Source organism: Oryza sativa, chromosome 3, assembly GCF_034140825.1.
Source record: "Oryza sativa Japonica Group chromosome 3, ASM3414082v1".
Lineage (NCBI taxonomy): Eukaryota > Viridiplantae > Streptophyta > Magnoliopsida > Poales > Poaceae > Oryza > Oryza sativa.
This window is the reverse complement of record NC_089037.1, coordinates 29,133,831-29,152,225: the sequence shown is the minus strand read 5'-3', so window position 1 is coordinate 29,152,225 and position 18,395 is coordinate 29,133,831. Positions and strand designations below refer to the sequence as shown.

General features: G+C 41.5%; 2 protein-coding genes across 2 annotated transcripts; both read left to right on the top strand.

The window, feature by feature from the left end:
* Window positions 1-2,692: 2,692 nt before the first annotated feature.
* On the top strand, window positions 2,693-8,915 carry LOC4333845 (mitogen-activated protein kinase kinase kinase 1). Its single transcript, XM_015774838.3, has 9 exons — window positions 2,693-4,121; window positions 5,775-5,859; window positions 6,013-6,075; window positions 6,235-6,392; window positions 6,847-6,922; window positions 7,007-7,066; window positions 7,220-7,327; window positions 8,230-8,486; window positions 8,584-8,915. Exons 1-8 carry the CDS (start codon window positions 2,917-2,919, stop codon window positions 8,437-8,439), a joined length of 1,965 nt encoding a protein of 654 aa, XP_015630324.1. The 5' UTR covers window positions 2,693-2,916; the 3' UTR covers window positions 8,440-8,486; window positions 8,584-8,915.
* Window positions 8,916-12,011: 3,096 nt separating this feature from the next.
* LOC4333844 (protein OPAQUE10) lies at window positions 12,012-17,881 on the top strand. The gene is made up of 8 exons (XM_015774845.3): window positions 12,012-12,384; window positions 14,518-14,609; window positions 15,268-15,418; window positions 15,823-15,954; window positions 16,068-16,217; window positions 16,364-17,050; window positions 17,157-17,326; window positions 17,426-17,881. The coding sequence occupies exons 1-8, from the start codon at window positions 12,277-12,279 to the stop codon at window positions 17,559-17,561; spliced, it is 1,626 nt and encodes a 541-aa protein (XP_015630331.1). The 5' UTR covers window positions 12,012-12,276; the 3' UTR covers window positions 17,562-17,881.
* Window positions 17,882-18,395: the final 514 nt, after the last annotated feature.

The window sequence follows — 18,395 nt, the reverse complement described above, 5'->3', positions numbered from 1 at the left end:
GTCACGCGCTGCGCCAACGCCCGCGCCGTTCATACCCCTCGAGCGGTGACAAACACATTACGTATTTTTGGATTATACCCATTATCTAAAAACATACGGTGCGTCGAATCTGCCACGGAAAGATTACAAGACCGGTACGTCCGCGATGTAACCCTTTTCTTTTGGTGCCAATGAACCTGCAAAAATGGTCTCCGGCTCTCACGAAAACGAGCGTACTACTCCCTCAGTTTTTCTAATGTACGACGTCTTTTAACTTTTTTGATACGTTTAGCCATTTATCTTATTAAAATTTTTTATAATTATTATTTATTTTATTGTGGCTTGATTTATCATTAAAATGTTCTTTTGAGCATGTTTTAAAAATTCTATATTTACACAAAAAAATTTGAATATAAAGAATGATCAAACTTTAATGAAAAAAATCAACGGCATCGTACATTAAAAAACAGAACTAGTATATAGTAGCTGAGGCAGAGGTTAAAACGATATCTTCCGTGTGAGCGGCGTGTAGCTTACTATTTCGGGTTTTCGGCTACCTGTTTTTCATAAGCAAATCAAATGTCAAGATCAACTGGTGCCAATGTGCCATGTTGTCCAGTCTTACTCCTATTAACCTGTGAAGTACTTGCATGATATTTTTCCAAAATCGTACTTGAGCGTTGAGAACATGGCCTTTTAAGATAGAGAAAATTCTAGTAGTCAACTATACTAAACTTGGCTATGATCTTATGTGGGTTCGTTTGACATCAAAACTCAAATCCCATGTTTCATTCTTTTATGATGAGTAGACGAGTAGATTAAAGGGTTTGTTTTCTGAGCTAATAAATTAAACGATTTAATTTTTGCAAAACCTTATACCTATGTGAATGTCTTACAATATTGTTTCAAATTCATTTAAAATTTTGTAATAGTTAATGCATTCATTTGCAATCTCGAGTAATTATCACAAATCATTTACTATCTATTTAGTCATTCGGAAAAGAACATAAGGGTATATAAATATTGATATCATGAGTTGCAAACTTCAATCAAGTTGCTACATAAGTATTTGCACTTGCATATGCTATTTTCCAATTCCTTAGGTGAGAGTTGAGAGCAAGACAATTTTGATAGGATCCTAGCTAGTCAACTTACCAACTTGATTATCGTAGGTTTGACATCAAAGTATACATGACCCTATGGAGAAGGAATTTTTTTTTGAAAGATGATATTGTTTTTTAGTTATCATTTAAATTTTAAACAAACTCTTTGAATTCAAATTTAAAAATAAACTTTCTGGTTTGGCGTAACCATTAAATACTACCCTCTATAAACATGGATGTGGCAAGATATTGTGCATTAAGTTTATTACACATGAGGATTAATATATTGCGATCGTCATCAGATACGTACAACATATATAGATAAAAAGGAACATCTATTTGCAATTTGACAGAAAACAAAAAAAGATTTTACGAATTCTAAATCGTTGGAAAGAATTGTAAAGTACCTTCTCACTTAAAGCGCCACCATATTTGCTTGACGCATGACGCCCTGCCCAACGGCGCTACCGCCTAACAAGAAGGTGCCAACAACACCGATGAGGCCCCTGACCAACCTCCTCTCCCTCGTCTCCTCTTTCTAGCCAACAGTGGTGACGTGTTCCCACCCCACCTTCTTCCCGTCTCTACGGCTCTCTACCGCTGGTGACGCCTTTATCGGTGCTTCCTTCCACTCACTTAGCTTGGCTTTTATTTGTTAACACATGCAGGCTGTCCGTCCATTCCACCATCCACCCCCTCTCCGTCGTCTCCCACAATCATTCCTTTAAGCTCAGGTAACTCCCTCCTCTTCCTATCCCATTTATCCCCCACCTTAAACCCTAAATCGCCGAGCCGCTTCCGGTTATGAAGCTTGTAGGAGTCACATTAGCTAAATAAGGAGTCAATCACAAGGCAAATTTTAAGGTTAAAAATTTGTAAGTTTTTGCTCTAAGTTAAACTTCTACCAAATGTGATTTAGCAATTTCTTATAGATAAACCAAATGTAACATTTTTCTGTCACACGGATGAAGATAGTTTGACCAAAACATCATCATCTTTAAAATGAGTAACTGTAGGATTTATTTTCTTAAAAACAACAAATAAGTTTTAGAAAACTATCGTATCGTCCATTGCAAACAGTAATCCAGGGCTCTAGCAGTAAAAACATGGTTGCCATTTACCATCGCCAAACCGTAGAGTGACCCGGTCACCGGAGGCATATGCTTCGTTAAAAGTTTCTTGCCTGCCTCATCTGCAACCGCCGTGCGCCGTGCGCGCAACTGCCGTTGACAGGTGGTGGCTCAGCGACACCGCCCGTTCACACGCCTCCACTGCACTCCCCCCACTGGCCTCACATCCACGCCAACGGCATCCATTTATTTACACCCCCGCGCCGCTCTCCCGCTGACGTGTGGGCCCCACGCGTGGCCGCATCGACCCCTTCTTCTTTACCGCGGCCCACCGCGCTCGCTCCCTCGTCGTCGTCGCAGTCAACCCGCGTCGGGTCCATCGGGCTGTGCCGCACACCTCTCGGCGAACACACGCACGGAGGAGGCTACGCATCCACGTCACTGATGTCCGGGCCCCGCTTAGATGTGGGCCCACCGGGTCATTGACTTGTGGGTGTCTGCGTTGGCCTCTTATATGGCAGGTTTGATTGCCGCGACGACGAGAGACGCCCCCACACGCGGACACGCCACTTCATCCCGCGAGAAGCCGAGGCGAGCTCCCAATCTCCCCACAAATCACACGGCGCGAGGCGAGGCGAGGCGAGGCGGTGGCTGCTGCGGAATTGAGCTTGGATCCCGGAGGGATTACGCGGCGGCGGCGGCGGCGGCGGCGCCACCATGGAGCCGAGCATCTAGGCGAGGATTCAGTTGTCTTATGGATCCAGATGTTCTCGTGGAGCCGTAAGCAGTCGTCCTCCTCCGGCCGCCGCGGCGCGGACGCGTCGTCGATGGACTCCAGCAGCCGCGGCGGCGGAGGGGAAGGGAGCGGAAGCGGGAGCCGCGGGCGTAGCTCGCGGCTGGAGCGCCGCAACGCGGTGAAGCACATCGACTACGAGGCGGCGGGGGCGGGGGCGGGGGCGGGGGCGTCGTCCGTGCCGGCGTGCGCGTCGTGGTCGTCGTCCATGTCGGCGGACCGGTCGCTGGGGCTCCGGCCGTCGCGCTCGCTCGACCTGGCCGTCGGGGGCGGCGGCACGGACATCCGCATCAGCGGCAGCGTGGAGGGGGAGGTCGACGAGCTGTGCCGCAGCCTGGGTTTATCGGGGCCGGAGGAGTTCGCGATCCCCGTCGCCGCATGGGAAGCCCGGAAAGAGCGTTCTAACTCCGACCTACTACCGCGCTCCCGCTTCGTCTCCTCGCCACCCGTCGACGACCCCTCTCCCATGGCCCGCACCATTTCCGCCCCCGAGGTCATCCAGTGCGACCTTCCTCCCTCATTCCCTGCTTCAATTCCTGAGGAGTCCCTCAATTCTTCCTCCAATTCCACCGCAACTGATTCGGCGGAGGAGCCTACCGCTGCGGCGCTCGGTCAGGAATCCCCCAAGGCTGCCCCTGCCGTTGCTGCTGTGGCACCCCTCGCTGGATTGCCCCTGCTATCGCCAAAGAGAGGAGGCGGCGAAGTCGGTATCCGAGGAGCCCGACCTCCTGTGCTCTCCCCGCCTCAGCCGCTCATGGCACTCGCACCGCCGCCAATGAGGCGTTCAATTGTGGCTAAAGACATGAGCGGGGTGTCGGCTTGGGATATTGTGAACTCGTTTGCTCCCAGTGAAGAGAAAAGTGAAGTGAGAACAGATGATGAACGCGTGGACGCGTCTCACATGTCGGACACCGAGGAGGAGGAGGAGTTTGCTGACGAGGGAGTGGCAGGGGTGGACGGGGAGCTGAAAGAGTTAAGGATAGGAGAGACCTTTGAAGGGTTCACTGGGACATCATCATTGTCAACAACAAATGATGATGATGCATCCAGCACAACTACGGAGGCTATGTTCATCATCTCACCAAATGGAAAGTTCAAGAGGAAGATTAAGTCGTGGATGCGTGGTGCTCTTCTGGGGAGCGGCTCATTTGGGATGGTGTATGAGGGCATCAGTGAGTAAGTACTAATAATGCTTTAGTTTTTATTTGGTGTTTGCCCATATCATCTTTGCTACTAGTATTACTTATCACAGGGTACTGCAATCTTTTGTCTAATTTAAGCATATTTTAAAAATAGACTGTTATGTCATAGCTGGCCTTAGCTTACAGTTATTTTCATGAAAGATAAATCTTAGCTAGTCCAAACAATCCCCTCGTTAGAAGATGGGCAAGGCTCTTTTTTTTATTACCTAAAACTTAGAAGTGCATGCTGTTATATAATGAATTCTACAAGTAGAATACTAGAATGTCAAATATTTATTTGGGAATGTCTGTGTAGTGTGTTGGTACTGGGGTGATTGGGAGTGGGACAAGAATACCATGTCTGTCGCCCTTAGACCTGTGGCTTAGTTCTTTTCTTCAACTTTAACCTTGAACTTCCTCGTTTTCCGTTAGCACGCTTTTCAAACTGTTAAATGGTGTGTGTTTTTCAAAAAAAAAAAATCTATATAGAAGTTGTTTTAAAAAATCAAATAAATCCATAATTTATGATAGTTAATACTTAATTAATCGTATGTTATTGAGCCTTTTCGTTTTGCATGCGCGGAAAATTTTGCTCCAACTTGAAGCAACGAACGGGACCAGTTATAGGAAAAACCCAGCACAGTTCTGCCATGTATTGATTTGGTGTTGTTAAATCATTTCCCTCACACGACAGGAACGTATTGTTGACATGGTCTGAGATTATAATATTCTAAAACACAGCTCCTTGAGTCTTATGCCCTGGTGCTACATTTTGTATGAATTTATCTCCTGGTGCTACATTTTCTACTCTTTTGTCCTGGTGTGACTTGTCAATGCAATTTGGGTATGGGCATTATTCATTCAGCAGTCCATATAGATTGCCCTTTCTGTAGCCAGTCGACAGATATGCGCTGGAGGTTTTACTGTTGCATCATAATTTATTTTTTGAATGATTATGCCATGAGAACTGAAGGGAGAAAATATTTTTATTTGACTTAATCCCTTCAGTCATAACAATGGCATAAAGTACATGCTCTGACCTTTAATGACTGAATTTGATTGATACTCGGCCATTGATTTCGATTGGGAGTATTTTGATTTTAAAAAGTCAAAAATTGTAGATTCTGACCAACAGTTAGTCAAATTACAAGTATATTTAATGTCTAAAAATTATATCAAACAGATTCACATTTCAAAGTGCTTTTGTACAATATTGGTTTTATAGATTATGAGAAATCATGCTCAAAATTTACTCTTGAAGACTTTTTGAAATTAAAATATGCCTGATAAAAATCAACAACGGTAGTACCCAACTACTTTGCTATAGTACTCTCAAATAGGCAGCATTTTGCATTTGTGCTACAAAGGCTACAATGTCATGAGGAAAGGACCATGGTAGCTGCAAGTTGCAACATTGTGAAGACTTGATTATGCATATACAGTGAAATATTATTGGAACCTAATGGCTTCAGGTTGTAAGTTCTTAGGACTGAGATAGAACATATTTTTCACCTGGTTATATTAAAACTTCAGTCTAGTCGCTTAGAGTAGTGTAAAGGATATTATTCTTTCTTGTTGCTGTACCATTTGAAGAGCATGCGATGTATTTAAAAACATTGAATGATGTCCGTGTTGAATGTCTTTACAGTGAAGGAGCGTTTTTTGCTGTGAAGGAAGTATCTTTGCTTGACCAAGGAAGCAACGCACAACAATCTATTCTTGCACTTGAACAGGTTTTTTTGCTGCGGTTCTTCATCTGTTACAGTTGATTTTTATTGTGAATACCACTGTTCTAATGTTGTACTGTTGTCTTTACTATATTGTACCGCTTTGACATGCTTTGGCATCTTCTGAAACTATCTAATTTTGAGTTGTTGGGTTCTCAGGAAATTGCACTCCTAAGTCAGTTTGAACATGAAAATATAGTCCAGTATTATGGAACTGACAAGGTACCCCCACTGTTCTTTTGATGTTACTCAGTTATTGATTCAGTTCTAGAAATAGTTTTATGTAAGCAGTCAATACACAATATACACTTTTTTTTTCATTCATGTATGTTTGTAATGATGTCCATTACTCATGTAATTCATTCAACACTTCTAATGCAGGAAGAATCAAAACTGTACATTTTTATTGAGCTTGTTACACAAGGTTCTCTATCGTCCCTCTATCAAAAGTATAAACTACGAGACTCACAAGTGTCAGCATACACAAGGCAGATTCTCAACGGATTGGTTTATCTCCATGAGCGAAATGTGGTTCACAGGTATAAAGATGCTTCTCTTATATTTAGCATTGAAAATAATTCAATGCTTATGATGCTGCAGATAACTAAAGGTGGTCTTTTGAGCTCATTTGTCATACATTTTAAATGCGAATAGTGATACATCTGCATTCCCTGAAGTCAGTATATTGGTCTGAAACGAACATCAACTGCTCCACCTTCTCTAGAAAGTGGCATGCACCACAGGGCCCTGGGGGTTATACATGTCCTGCTGACTCGAAAAGAGTTTCTTATTGGAACCTAGAAAACCACACCTTTTTCTGGACTGTTCAGATGTAGTAACAAACTGGGCAAGCTAACTTCTTACAATATTTATAAAAAAAATAAATGAGGCATCACGCTATATTCTTAACCGTGTGTGTCATTTTGTTTTTGCATCGGATATTGTTGATGTTTCCATTTGATACATTTTCTAATTGTTATTTTTCATTTTCAGAGACATTAAATGCGCAAATATACTGGTTCATGCAAATGGATCAGTAAAATTGGCAGACTTTGGGTTGGCGAAGGAGGTTAGCTTTTTTTTTTGTATGAATATTAGTGCTTTATCTATGATGCTGTCTTACGGTGGTAATTTTCTTCTTGTTGGATTTCAGATGTCAAAAATTAACATGCTGAGATCATGCAAAGGAAGTGTTTATTGGATGGCACCTGAGGTAAAAGTTTATTTATCCTATGCTATTTACTTTTATTTAATCATGATTCTTGCGGATCTGACTAATAGTATGATGTTGTTTTCCATTATTTAATGATACTTATGTCTTGGCCATAAACTGTGAAAGTGCTAAATACAACTTCTTATTTTTCAGGTTGTTAATCCTAAAAAAACATATGGGCCCCAGGCTGATATTTGGAGTCTTGGCTGCACTGTATTGGAAATGCTTACTCGTAACATACCATATCCTAATGTGGAGTGGGTATGTCATACTTTGACTTTAAAGTTTATAGTTCTGTTAATGCTCTTTTTATGTGTTAGTCCCTGTTTGATTACAACATTAAATTTATGTCAATTCTCTTTTTATGTTCTTTATTGAGTAAAATTCAAGAAACTACAAATATTTTTAGATGAATATCACAAGTACTACAGATTTAATACACTGTATGGGAAATCTTTAGTTTTGTGTTAAAGCTGGCGCTGGATTTGTAGTTTTCTGAGATTATGCCTTAAATCTGTACTTTTGTGATATATTTGGTGCTAAATCTGTGTGCGTGTCTTTTGCAAGACAGGGACTTGATTTGTAGTTTTATGATAGTTTTGCAAGCATCGTTTCTTAGATAATGGATAAAGTACAAACCAGCTGCATTTAAGATGCACAAAGCCACAATCAATTATCACAGTAGTTTCACACACCACTTTGGAAAGATAAAAATGTGCAGCAAGTTTAACAAGTATCTATGGTTTTGAGAAATTTACTCATCTTTATTTGACTGTAAAATGAAGGGTAGGACCTTTAATTAATTCGATACTGAGATGTGTGAGCTGCCCATCCACTTTGGGATGCTTCTGTGACAGCATAAGGGAAATTTGTTGTTTTATTTCATTCCAATCCTAAATTATATGATAGGTATAACTATTGTAAATTGTAGTTGCTAACCAAAGATAACCTTGTGGCTGCAAAGTTCTGGTTAAATAGCACCTTCTTCTGACGGGCAGCCTTCCCTTTATTTCTTGTTCTCTGTGGGAACATAGCATTATTAGTCTATGAAATTATTTTGTGTTAAAATTTACTTTAATTCAACTAATGTTCTTTTTAACTTGCTTCGGTTGTAACTCAAGTTTATCTTAAGCACTCCACTTATGTTGATTTGGTATTTCCAGACAAATGCTTTTTTTATGATTGGAAAAGGAGAACGACCTCAAATTCCCAGCTATTTGTCAAAAGATGCTCAAGATTTCATTAGCCAGTGTGTACAAGTTGATCCAGAGCAACGGCCTTCTGCATCACAACTTATGTCACACCCATTTGTTAATAGACCGCTTCGAGCTTCTTTTGAATCTGCATCCCCTCCTGCCATCAGCTCGTATTGATTGTGGCATGCTTCTGTTTTTGAGAACATTGCTGAGCTCATGAACAAGTAAGTTGTTGCCTAGAAGAATCATGAAGCTTCATGTATCAGCTTTATAGAATGTTAAATTTGATTCATACCACCTATGTTTTGCTATGTTTTGTAGATCTTCGTGGTTCCCACTCAGTGCCAGAAAGGAACTTCTTGGGCTTGTTTAGGATATAGTTTAGCATTTTAGTCAGTTAGGACTAGTGAGATAAGCATTACCTTGCTGCGTCGGTCTGGGAATATTTGAGTGTTTTCTTGTTGAAGACATTCAGTAGATTTTGTACGACCTGGTAGGGGGGAGATGGAATTGCTTGCAATGTATTTGAGCTTAAGCCATTGTAAATTTTTGACTTCATCATTATTTTGGTTTGTTGCTCCTGAAGCACTCAGCTAGAATTCTTGATTTTCTCCCATTTTTGGCGGGTGTGAATTGATTTTCGGCTGGTGTCATCATCCATGTGCAAAATTTTGTATGTGTTAACGTCTTGCCAGCATCTGCTAGAACTGAACTGTTCCACAACAAATTACTTCTGTCTACTCTACTCGAAATAGTTTTGGCAGGTTTCAGCTCACGTTTTACACGTGAGAATGTGAAATGGCGTTGCTCATCCGGACTGGGGATCAAAATCAAGTCTCTTTTGGCGTTCAAAAAAAAATCAAGTCTCTTTCGTGCAGTGTAATATGTTCGCATGCGTATTTCTGTTCTTTTTTTGAAAACTCGTATTTCTGTTCCTGAATAGGTTCAGAAATCAGAACAACTGTGGTAAGAGAGCGTGATAATGGCTGGAACATGAAGCGGGATCTAAGGAAAGAACCACATGGAGATGAATGCATGAAAAGTAAATGGAGACCTCGGCGGCTTCTTGCGTGCGTCAATCTATCTGAATTTTAAGGGGTGGTCAAAGATGACCTACAAAATGCTCCTGTTTTCCTTCACTGAACCGAAGCTTGAGTGCTTGACCAACCTTCAGTTGGCATTGAGCGACAAAGAGTTCCCTACGCGCTACGCACGCGTGCTCCGAAATTTTGGGTGAAATATTTGACAAAGCTTGAGATTAACTAGAACGCTATTTGCCGATTTCATTATGAAAACCGGCTGTGCTTGAAAATAAAATAGTATATAGTACTACTACTAGTATTAGTAGTGGTAGCGTATTACATATTTGAACCATATTGTCATCTTATTGCTATTCCGCGGTTTTTGAGCGTCGATTTTTTTACCCTATGAATCCCACCTTATTGCCATCTCACGGATATAAGCATTATCGATTGAGTCTCGTACTACGAACCTATCATTTGATTCTACATTAATACCTATGTTAATAGGATAGATTGCTATTGCCTAAGAGAAGGCTAAGAGCACCCACGATAGTAAAGTAAGGTGCTCTCTATAAAACATGTACATCTCAGCAATAGACTAGATTAATAGTAAACCACCTCAATAGTATGTCTACATGGGTATCTATAGCTCTCTAATACATTGCCTCGTTTTTCTCTATAGACTATCTCCAGGTTAGTAGATAGCTTTGCTCTCTCTCTCTTCATTTAATCTCTTCCAATTAGAAAAATATGCTGACATGGATATCTTATAGAGAGCCTATAGATAACCATTGTGGGTGCCCTAATAGTACAACCAGTTGCTTGCTGTATAGGGGAGCGTATTCTATGCACACAGGCCCTCGCGTGTACACACCATGTACACCAACTAAAAATTATCACAAAAAATTTTAGGAAAATTCATACATGTACTTTCAATAGTATTACATCTACGTGCAAAGTCGCATCTTCAAATTCATTCTACATAGAGAATAACAAAAAAGATAAAATTCTGACAAAATTGCAACAGATTTTTTGTTTTTTTGTTACGGCTAAAATATAATGAATTTGACATTAAGATTTTAACCCTAGGTGTAATACAATTGAAAGTATGTGTATGATTTTTTCTAGATTTTTTGGTGATATTTTTTAGTTGGTGTGCACGTGTGTACACGTGAGGGCCTATGTGCATAGGATATGTTGCCGCTGTATAGATCTTTATAGCCTATCTCTCAGCTCACTTATACAGTGGTTAACTCTCCACTATAAATATATGGCCCACCTGTCTGTTTCACAGATTTTCTTGTATCATGTACTACCTAAACCGGATGTAAACTTATAGTCCACTTCTTATCTCTCTCCTCTACTCTCTTATCCATTTTAGCATTCAGTTTTTTTATAGCCCTATATTATACTTGCTCTAAAGTGCAGTGAGAAGGTTGCTTGCTTGACTGCTTTCGCTGATGATACACGATTACGGTGGTTAGGAGATACTAGTACCCGTTACTAGATTGTTCTTACATTGACGTTTTGTACTTTAGTATACCTTTCAGTTTCTTTTTTGTTTTTGCGGGGTATACCTTTCAGTTTTTGAGAGGCTAAATAATAGTACTACAATTTACTTTCGTCATTCGCTGGAGTAAGTTTGTTACAGTTGAATTTTGACAGAAAGATTAGGTGGTGTTTAATCTAGGGATTTAACTTTATTCCCTATATTTAGACACTAATTTAGAGTATTAAATATAGACTACTTACAAAACTAAGTATATAAATGAAAGCTAATTCGCAAGACAAATTTTTAAGCCTAATTAATCTATAATTAGAGAATGTTTACTGTAGCATCACATAGGCTAATCATGGATTAATTAGGCTCAATAGATTCGTCTCGTGAATTAGTCCAAGATTATAGATGTGTTTTTATTAATAGTCAAAGTTTAATATTTATAATTAGTGTACATACATCCGATGTGATAGGGAGTTTTCCTTCTCATTGTTTGGTGGCTGCATGTACACACTTATACTCCAAACAAGAGCCCAAAAGTGTGATTTCCTCGTTAGTTCGATACGTTTCACGTTTGCTACCACACAACACATTTCACCTCGCAATTAATAAGATCCGTAAACATCATCTTCACCGGATCCGTTTCAACAATCACCGCAGCACTCCTCTACCTTACTACTACTAGTACTCGCAAATCACAATCCTTCACAAAACCGACTCCAAAACCTCACCCACGTACCACTTATCACAACCACGAAAGAACAGTCACTACTGAGAAGCACTGGCCACACGAGCCGGATCACGAACTGGGCGCCCACGATCCAAGCCGGGTCGCGATCGGCGCCCCCCGCGTCCGTTTCGTCTCGCGACTTTGTCCGGCTCGCGAGGCGTACGCGTCCCAGCCTCCCAGCCCGCACGCCGCACGCGCGCCCGCGAGCGAAACCCCAAAAACGCGCCGCTACTTTTGGCTCGGCCCGGAAACCCAAACCAGAATGGCACCACGACTCCACCGCCCGAAGGCCTGCCTGCCGCAGTGCAGCCCACCTGGTCGGGTTGGTTTGCCCCCGCACGGCTCGGCTTGCCCCGCGCCACGCCACGGCACGCCACGCCACCGCCCGCGACCGCAACCGCGCCGCACCAGGCGAAACCCCCACATGCACCCGCCCCGCGCCGCCCCCCCGGGTCAGGGGCTCGGCGAAATTAAAAACCGGGGGGAGTTGAATGCATGCGCGGGGCAGCGCCGCGCTTATCCGGCGCAGGACGCGACACGCGGCCGCGGCGTCGCCTCCAAACCACACCCCCACGCACGCACGCACGAGCACCACCACCACCACCACCACCGCCATAGCTAGCCGCTGAAGCCAGCAGAGCAGACGAGGAAACCGAGGCTCCAGGGGTGAGTGCGAGCGCGGCGACCGAGGATCTATCTGGGATGAGCCACCTCGGGCGCCGGGCCGCTTCGTGATCGGCGGCGGGCGGCGGCGGAGGGACGCGATGAGGACGGCGCAGCAGCAGCAGCAGAAGCAGCAGGGCGGGGTGGTGCGCGTGGACCAGGCGTCGCCCGCGTCCAGCTTCCGCGAGCTCGACGACGCCTTCCTCCAGGTCGGTCGCGGTGCCGGCGAAATGCGCCGTGTACTGAACTAAATCTTGTGTGTGCTTCAGTCGGGTCGTCGGAGTCCGGGTTAATGGAACAGTAAAGGCCGTGGCCGGCCGGTGGCTCTGTTGGCGACGGCCGGCGTTCGTCGGCGCCGTTCTCTCCAATGGGCGCCGGAGATGCTCCAGTGATTCGAGCTGCCTTCAATGAGTTCATGGCTTGATGCTATCTGTTTCGGGTTTTCCATCCGCATGTTGTATATGCGAGATGTTTAGGATTGGTTTCTCTGATTTCACGGACTCCAAATGGCATATGCGGGTTGATTTCTGAAGTTACTAAACTGCCGTGTGATTGCTCTCTCCTCTTAGCTAATTCAAAATCCAGTATCAGGCATTTCATGTTGTTCATTTTTCTAGTATGAGAAGTTCAGAACGACGGCGAGAGGATTTGTGAAGATGCAAAGGCTTCGACACCATTGCCGCTCTTGTTTTCATTGATAGTAGAGTTTTCAAGAAGAACATGGTGGCAGCTCTTCAAAGAAATCACTGAAGAAGCAGTTGTGCTGGTGCAGGAGTTTCAGAAGTTTGAGTAGTTCTTTACTGCATTTCGCCGTCCTTTTTATCGCAAAATTAGTCGTTAGATTCTGTCTAGATTTTTCTCATTTTTCAATAATAAGCGAGCCTCTTGCGTATTTAAAAAAGGGCCATTTGTAAATTTACCACCGTTTTTTTTAAATTTTACAAGGATGCCACTCGAATGACAATTCTAATGGCATTTTTGCAATTTTCTAGTGGCAGTCTTGCAATAACGATTCAAAGCAGTGGTAAATTTGCAATTGCCCCTTAAAAATAAGTAATATATGAGGAAGTTGCAGGGGGGCAAACGAGAATGGATTACTAGTTGACAAGATTCTGTGTGGTCATGGTTGTACAAGATTCTTTTCAACTCTTTCTTTGTCTTTTCTAGGGCAAAGGGTTATTTTGTACTCCTACTTGCATTTCATATCCTCCTAGGTTTTTTCAGAGCCAGAGTTGAAAAATGGTATAAAAGGTAGAATTGAATGGTATTGGTATTGATTAGCTCATGTTGAAGTATCTTTTGATAAATTTATTATGTTACCAGTCTTAGCAGCTGTTGCTCATTTGTCGAGTACCGAAATGGCCAATGCTGGAATCACTTTACATAATATTGTTAACTTAGTCCTTGTGTGGTGCTCAACGTACTTGGCAAAAAGATTACAATGATGTGCTTTAATATTTATCTTACAAGAAATTACACAAAGTTAGTCAAAGACATGAATGCAGCCACTACGTACTACTGTAGCTACTGCAATAGTTTGGGATGTTAAGGAGTATATTTGGACCACAAACTTTCAGGTTTACTCTACATTTTTTTTCATTAAAAACTGTGAGCGATAAGTATGAGATATACATTCCATTCGACATTTTAAGATCTGTTAAACACTTAAACTTAAACATCAAATTTTGAATGGGATGTATCTAACTTTATTACTTGCAAACATATACTAAGTTATATTGCACACAGTGTTATGGTACAAATATATATCCTGGACACAACTACAGTTGTTCATAATTTGTACACTGTCACTCTCAACCCTGTACTTCTATATTATTTTCTTCAGGAATTGGTGATTACGAAGATCATCTGATATCCTTATTTAAGATAACATATTAAACCTTTTCTTTTGCTTATCACCCATCTATTATAAACAGTCTTATAGATATTGGGTCTACTGATCTGTATAAAGGATATGGTTACCTTACTTATTACTGTATAGGAGTAGTTACCAATGCAGATGCATTATCGGTCGTTTAGGCAGGTCAGTACCTGCTACCAATTTTTACAATATTTTTTTTCGCCGGGCTGGCAAAGTCGCCAGCCGGAGTATATTAAGGAGTGCAAGAATATATCTTGTTTCCTACCATGCCAAGCAACAGAGCACAGGGCGCACTACAACATATATACAGAACAACTTCTAATTACATACAAGCGGGGCAACCCCGAAATATCTCAAAGCCTTCAATTACACCTTTATTAAGTAAAAGCCTACAATTACACCTTTATCATACTTTTAGTCATCCTTATTATCCTGATTTCTCAGTTCAATTATGTTCTTTCAGACACAGACAAAAATCTGGCTTGGTGAAGTTCTCCATCTTAGGTTTGATGAAGCCGTTATAGTTGCAGACCTTCTTGCTGATGGAGAGTTACTGTAAGATTTAGGTTCTTCACAATAGATGCAGTGTTTTTTATTTGTATTTATAGTACTGTCTAGCATGCAATCCTGATACTTGGTGTCACTTGGTTGGCTTTTGTAAGAATTTACAATTCTGTAACTCTACATGGTAAAATTACACAAATATAAGATCAGAGTCACTAATATACTTCAAATGATAGGTAGTTTTGGCTATATGAAATTAGTAATTAGCCTTAAGTTTCCACTATAAAGTTTCAATGCTGTAATTGTACATGGTAAAATTACACAAATATAGGATCAGAGTGACGAATACTATACTTCAAATGATAGGTAGTTTTGGCTATATGGAATTAGTAATTAGGCTTATGTTTCCACTATAAAGTGTTACCCAGAAAAAAATCATATAATTGGCAAATGATACAATTTATTGTTGGGCAGCAAGCAATTCAGTTCTATATTACATTTTTTACATTTTCCTATTCTAGATATGTTCTATCTTGAAACAACTGAAGGTAATTCTTAATTAGAGGAGCAATGAAATAAATTACTATCATATTTATTCTCTTATTTTTGGGAAGAATAAAAAGACAGCCCTCTCCCTGTGTTTCCTTTCCAGGCTCTAAATCTCTTTTCAGGCTGTCTAATGGCTTACTTGTTTAATGCATGTTGACAGATTTCAAGTTTCCAAAGTACTGTGGAAAAGGCTTGTGAGAATGAACAAAGAACAAATGAAGCAATCCAAGGTGTATATTTATGAGAGAACATCGTCTGGTAAGAGCAATGGAAAATACATGCCCTATCCAAAAGTTGACTCGTTTTTGAAGGTATTGACCATTGGATGCTCTCTTCTTAGCAGCTTACTTTAGTTACTATCTTGATTCAACTTCAAGCGCATTAATTTGGATAACAGTAGAGTGAAAGAATTCATGGGATTTTTTTTTGCCATCACACATACATTTACTCTTTCTCTTTTCATTGAAAGAGTGCTTGTTAATGGTGTCAAACATTTCTATTCTAGCCGAGAAACTGGTATAGATTCTCCAAATATTCTTAACAAAGCTTTACTTTCTATAAATTGGATCGAAATCATTTTTTATGTGCAGAGTACATGCTGAATCTGGATGGCTGTCTTGCTTCTGAATTCTGATAGCATTCCCATATCTTTTACTTTCTTGATGTTTGTTTTCCCTTCTGAAAGGTGGCTTGATATGATATTTTTCCTTTCCAGATATGTCAAATTCTCGGGTTAGCTGGAATTGATTTGTTTACCCCTTCTGATGTGGTTGAGAAAAGAAATGTTCGGAAAGTTTGTATGTGCATACGCTTGCTATCTAAGAAGGCTCGGACGATGCGCCTGACTGTAAGCCCTAGATTCTTATGAAACCATTTATTAAAAATAATTCAATCAGCTAATCATTGCACAATACACATCCTGAAAGATTTAATTGGTGTGTTTCTGCTCTCTGGTGACAGGTGCCTGATTTTGATATTGTCACTCATACAATAGCCATGCCCAACTACATTGTTGGAGGCATCCGGAGAAGTCTGGAGCAACCACAATGTAGTTCATCTGGTTCAAGTGGTTACAGTCCAAGTGCCAACTCTAAGGCATTAAATCAGCAGGTAAGCTATTTGAAAGGATCAGTTTTTTTTTTTGGGGAGAAAGGATCAGTTTTATTGGCATGTTCTTGCTAATTGATCCTTTATTTTAAGTCAATACTATCATTGTTTAAAACAATCAACTCATTAATTTTGATATATATTTCCAGAGAGTTTTTGGTGCAGAGAATGATCAACAATGTGAAACACATTATGATTCTGATGAAGCTGAAAGTAAGCTCTCTGCATTAGAACCTGAGGACTCAGTCAGTGAAGACAATATTTCCACACTTTTGAAATCGGGCAACATGCCCAAGGAAGAAAAGGAAGGCTATGGAGATAGTGAGCATGGTATGCATGAAGAGAAGTCATTGTCTGAATCAGTTGGATCGATTGATTTCGGCAATATGGAATCTGATTCTGTTGGTTCAACTCCTTTATTTCACAAAAATGAATCATATTGCTGTATTGAATCTCCAACTGACCAGTGTTCAAGAACTAGAACAATTAGGTGTTCATTAAGTTCAGAAGAGTCAGATTCCATAAGCAGTCATTTGGTAGTTGACAGCAGCAAGGCTAAAAGGACTCATGGCGAACATCTCGAGCCTCTTAACGGAAATGGGAAAAGATTTGCTAACGATCCCGAAAAAGAAAGCGATGCCCTCCAAAAGGTCACCTTTGATCAACAATGTGATCTGCTTGCCTGTGATGGGGAGTCTGTATGTTCAAATTGCGACAGTACACCATACTCGAGTTTAACCCCAATAGACAGTGCTTGTGGCAAATTGCCAGCAGTTTCTGAAGATGATAGTGCATGCCGAGGGCTGGAACTCGAATTCCGTTGTGGGAATGAAACGGTACCTCCTGAAATGCCAAACCTGTGTATGCTAGTACTACTTTTAACATAGTCATCATTTTGTCTCATGTACAGCAAACACGCTTTAACATTTCTTTGGCATCCAGGACGTTTCCCAAAAAGAAGATAAACAGGTGGAATCAGAATATAAAGCTGAAAATGACAGCTCTGCTCAAATGAATGAGAATGATGTTCCCAAATCAGGGAAAGGGATGCTAAAGTCTGTTGCTGGAGGAATTACACTTGTCGGCGCAGTGTTCTTCATAGCTCATCTCAGGTAATGGTACCACAGTATCAAATTATCGTCGTGTGCCGTTTGGTGTACTGAACACTAATACTCCTATATATTATGAAATTAATCCAAACTTTGCTGCAGAAGGAGCAAGGACAGAAGCTTCGCAGGTGTTATAGCTCCATTCTCTGAAAAATCAGTTCAGGGCGACTCAAGGGCAAAGAAAGTAGAGAAAACAAAGGCGGGTGCCGTGTATCCCGGGGAATGGCTAAAAGTTTAATCAAGAAGAACGGACATGCCACGGTGCCACCTAAGCGCAATTTGGAAGTTTATTTTGCAATATGCATACATCTTGTAAAAGTAAAATCCATATGCTAAAGAACACTTTTTTTTAATCAGCTACTCCAGTTTGCACGAGTAGAGGGCTTTAAGAAGCGACTCCACTAGTATAGCAAGTGTTAATATTTATTTTCTTATAGCAGTCCAAAGCTTACAATAATCTGTAATCTGGATAAACAAGATGCCTCAAGTTCTCTCCATGTACAGAATGATCCATGAAGTTGATTAATTTATTATAAGCAGCAGCCATTATTCAGAGTAGATTTTGTACTATGATGCAGTAGGCCGAGGTCTTGCAGCGTGCAGCACTGCAGTTAATTAACGTGTGGCTGTCGAGTTTGCCTGCAACAGCTGCCAGCCCTGAGCAATCTCTGTGCTAACCCCGCGCCTCCAACCTGGGTCTGGGTTAGTTTTCAACTTTTTCATCACATCAAAACTTTTTACATATATAAACTTCCAACTTTTTTCTTCAAACTTTTAATTTTAGTTAAACTTTCAGTTTAAATGTGGAACTAAACACAGAAAAAAAAAACTAGCATATCTCATCGGGGAAGAGACGAAGAGTAGAAGCCCCGGCACGTCGCCACCACTCGCCGCCGAGCGAAGACTAGAGACTCACCCGATGATTGGACGGGCCAGCGCACGCGACGACCGTGCGCGCGAAAGCGCCATGTCGCCGTCCACACCAAGAGCGCCCCCACCCCCCCCCCCCCCCCCCCCCCCCCCCCCCCCCAACCCCGCATGCCCCATTGACCGACGAAAACACCGAACAAAC

Bases quoted from the DNA above. Each gene is read 5' to 3' on its own strand.
- LOC4333845 (XM_015774838.3), top strand. From the start codon at position 2,917: ATGTTCTCGTGGAGCCGTAAGCAGTCGTCCTCCTCCGGCCGCCGCGGC. The intron at 6,393-6,846 runs GTATAAAGATGC...TTTCATTTTCAG, and splicing joins GAGCGAAATGTGGTTCACAG to AGACATTAAATGCGCAAATA. The intron at 6,923-7,006 runs GTTAGCTTTTTT...GTTGGATTTCAG, and splicing joins ACTTTGGGTTGGCGAAGGAG to ATGTCAAAAATTAACATGCT.
- LOC4333844 (XM_015774845.3), top strand. From the start codon at position 12,277: ATGAGGACGGCGCAGCAGCAGCAGCAGAAGCAGCAGGGCGGGGTGGTG. The intron at 15,419-15,822 runs GTATTGACCATT...TTTCCTTTCCAG, and splicing joins AAGTTGACTCGTTTTTGAAG to ATATGTCAAATTCTCGGGTT. The intron at 17,051-17,156 runs GTACCTCCTGAA...TTTGGCATCCAG, and splicing joins TCCGTTGTGGGAATGAAACG to GACGTTTCCCAAAAAGAAGA.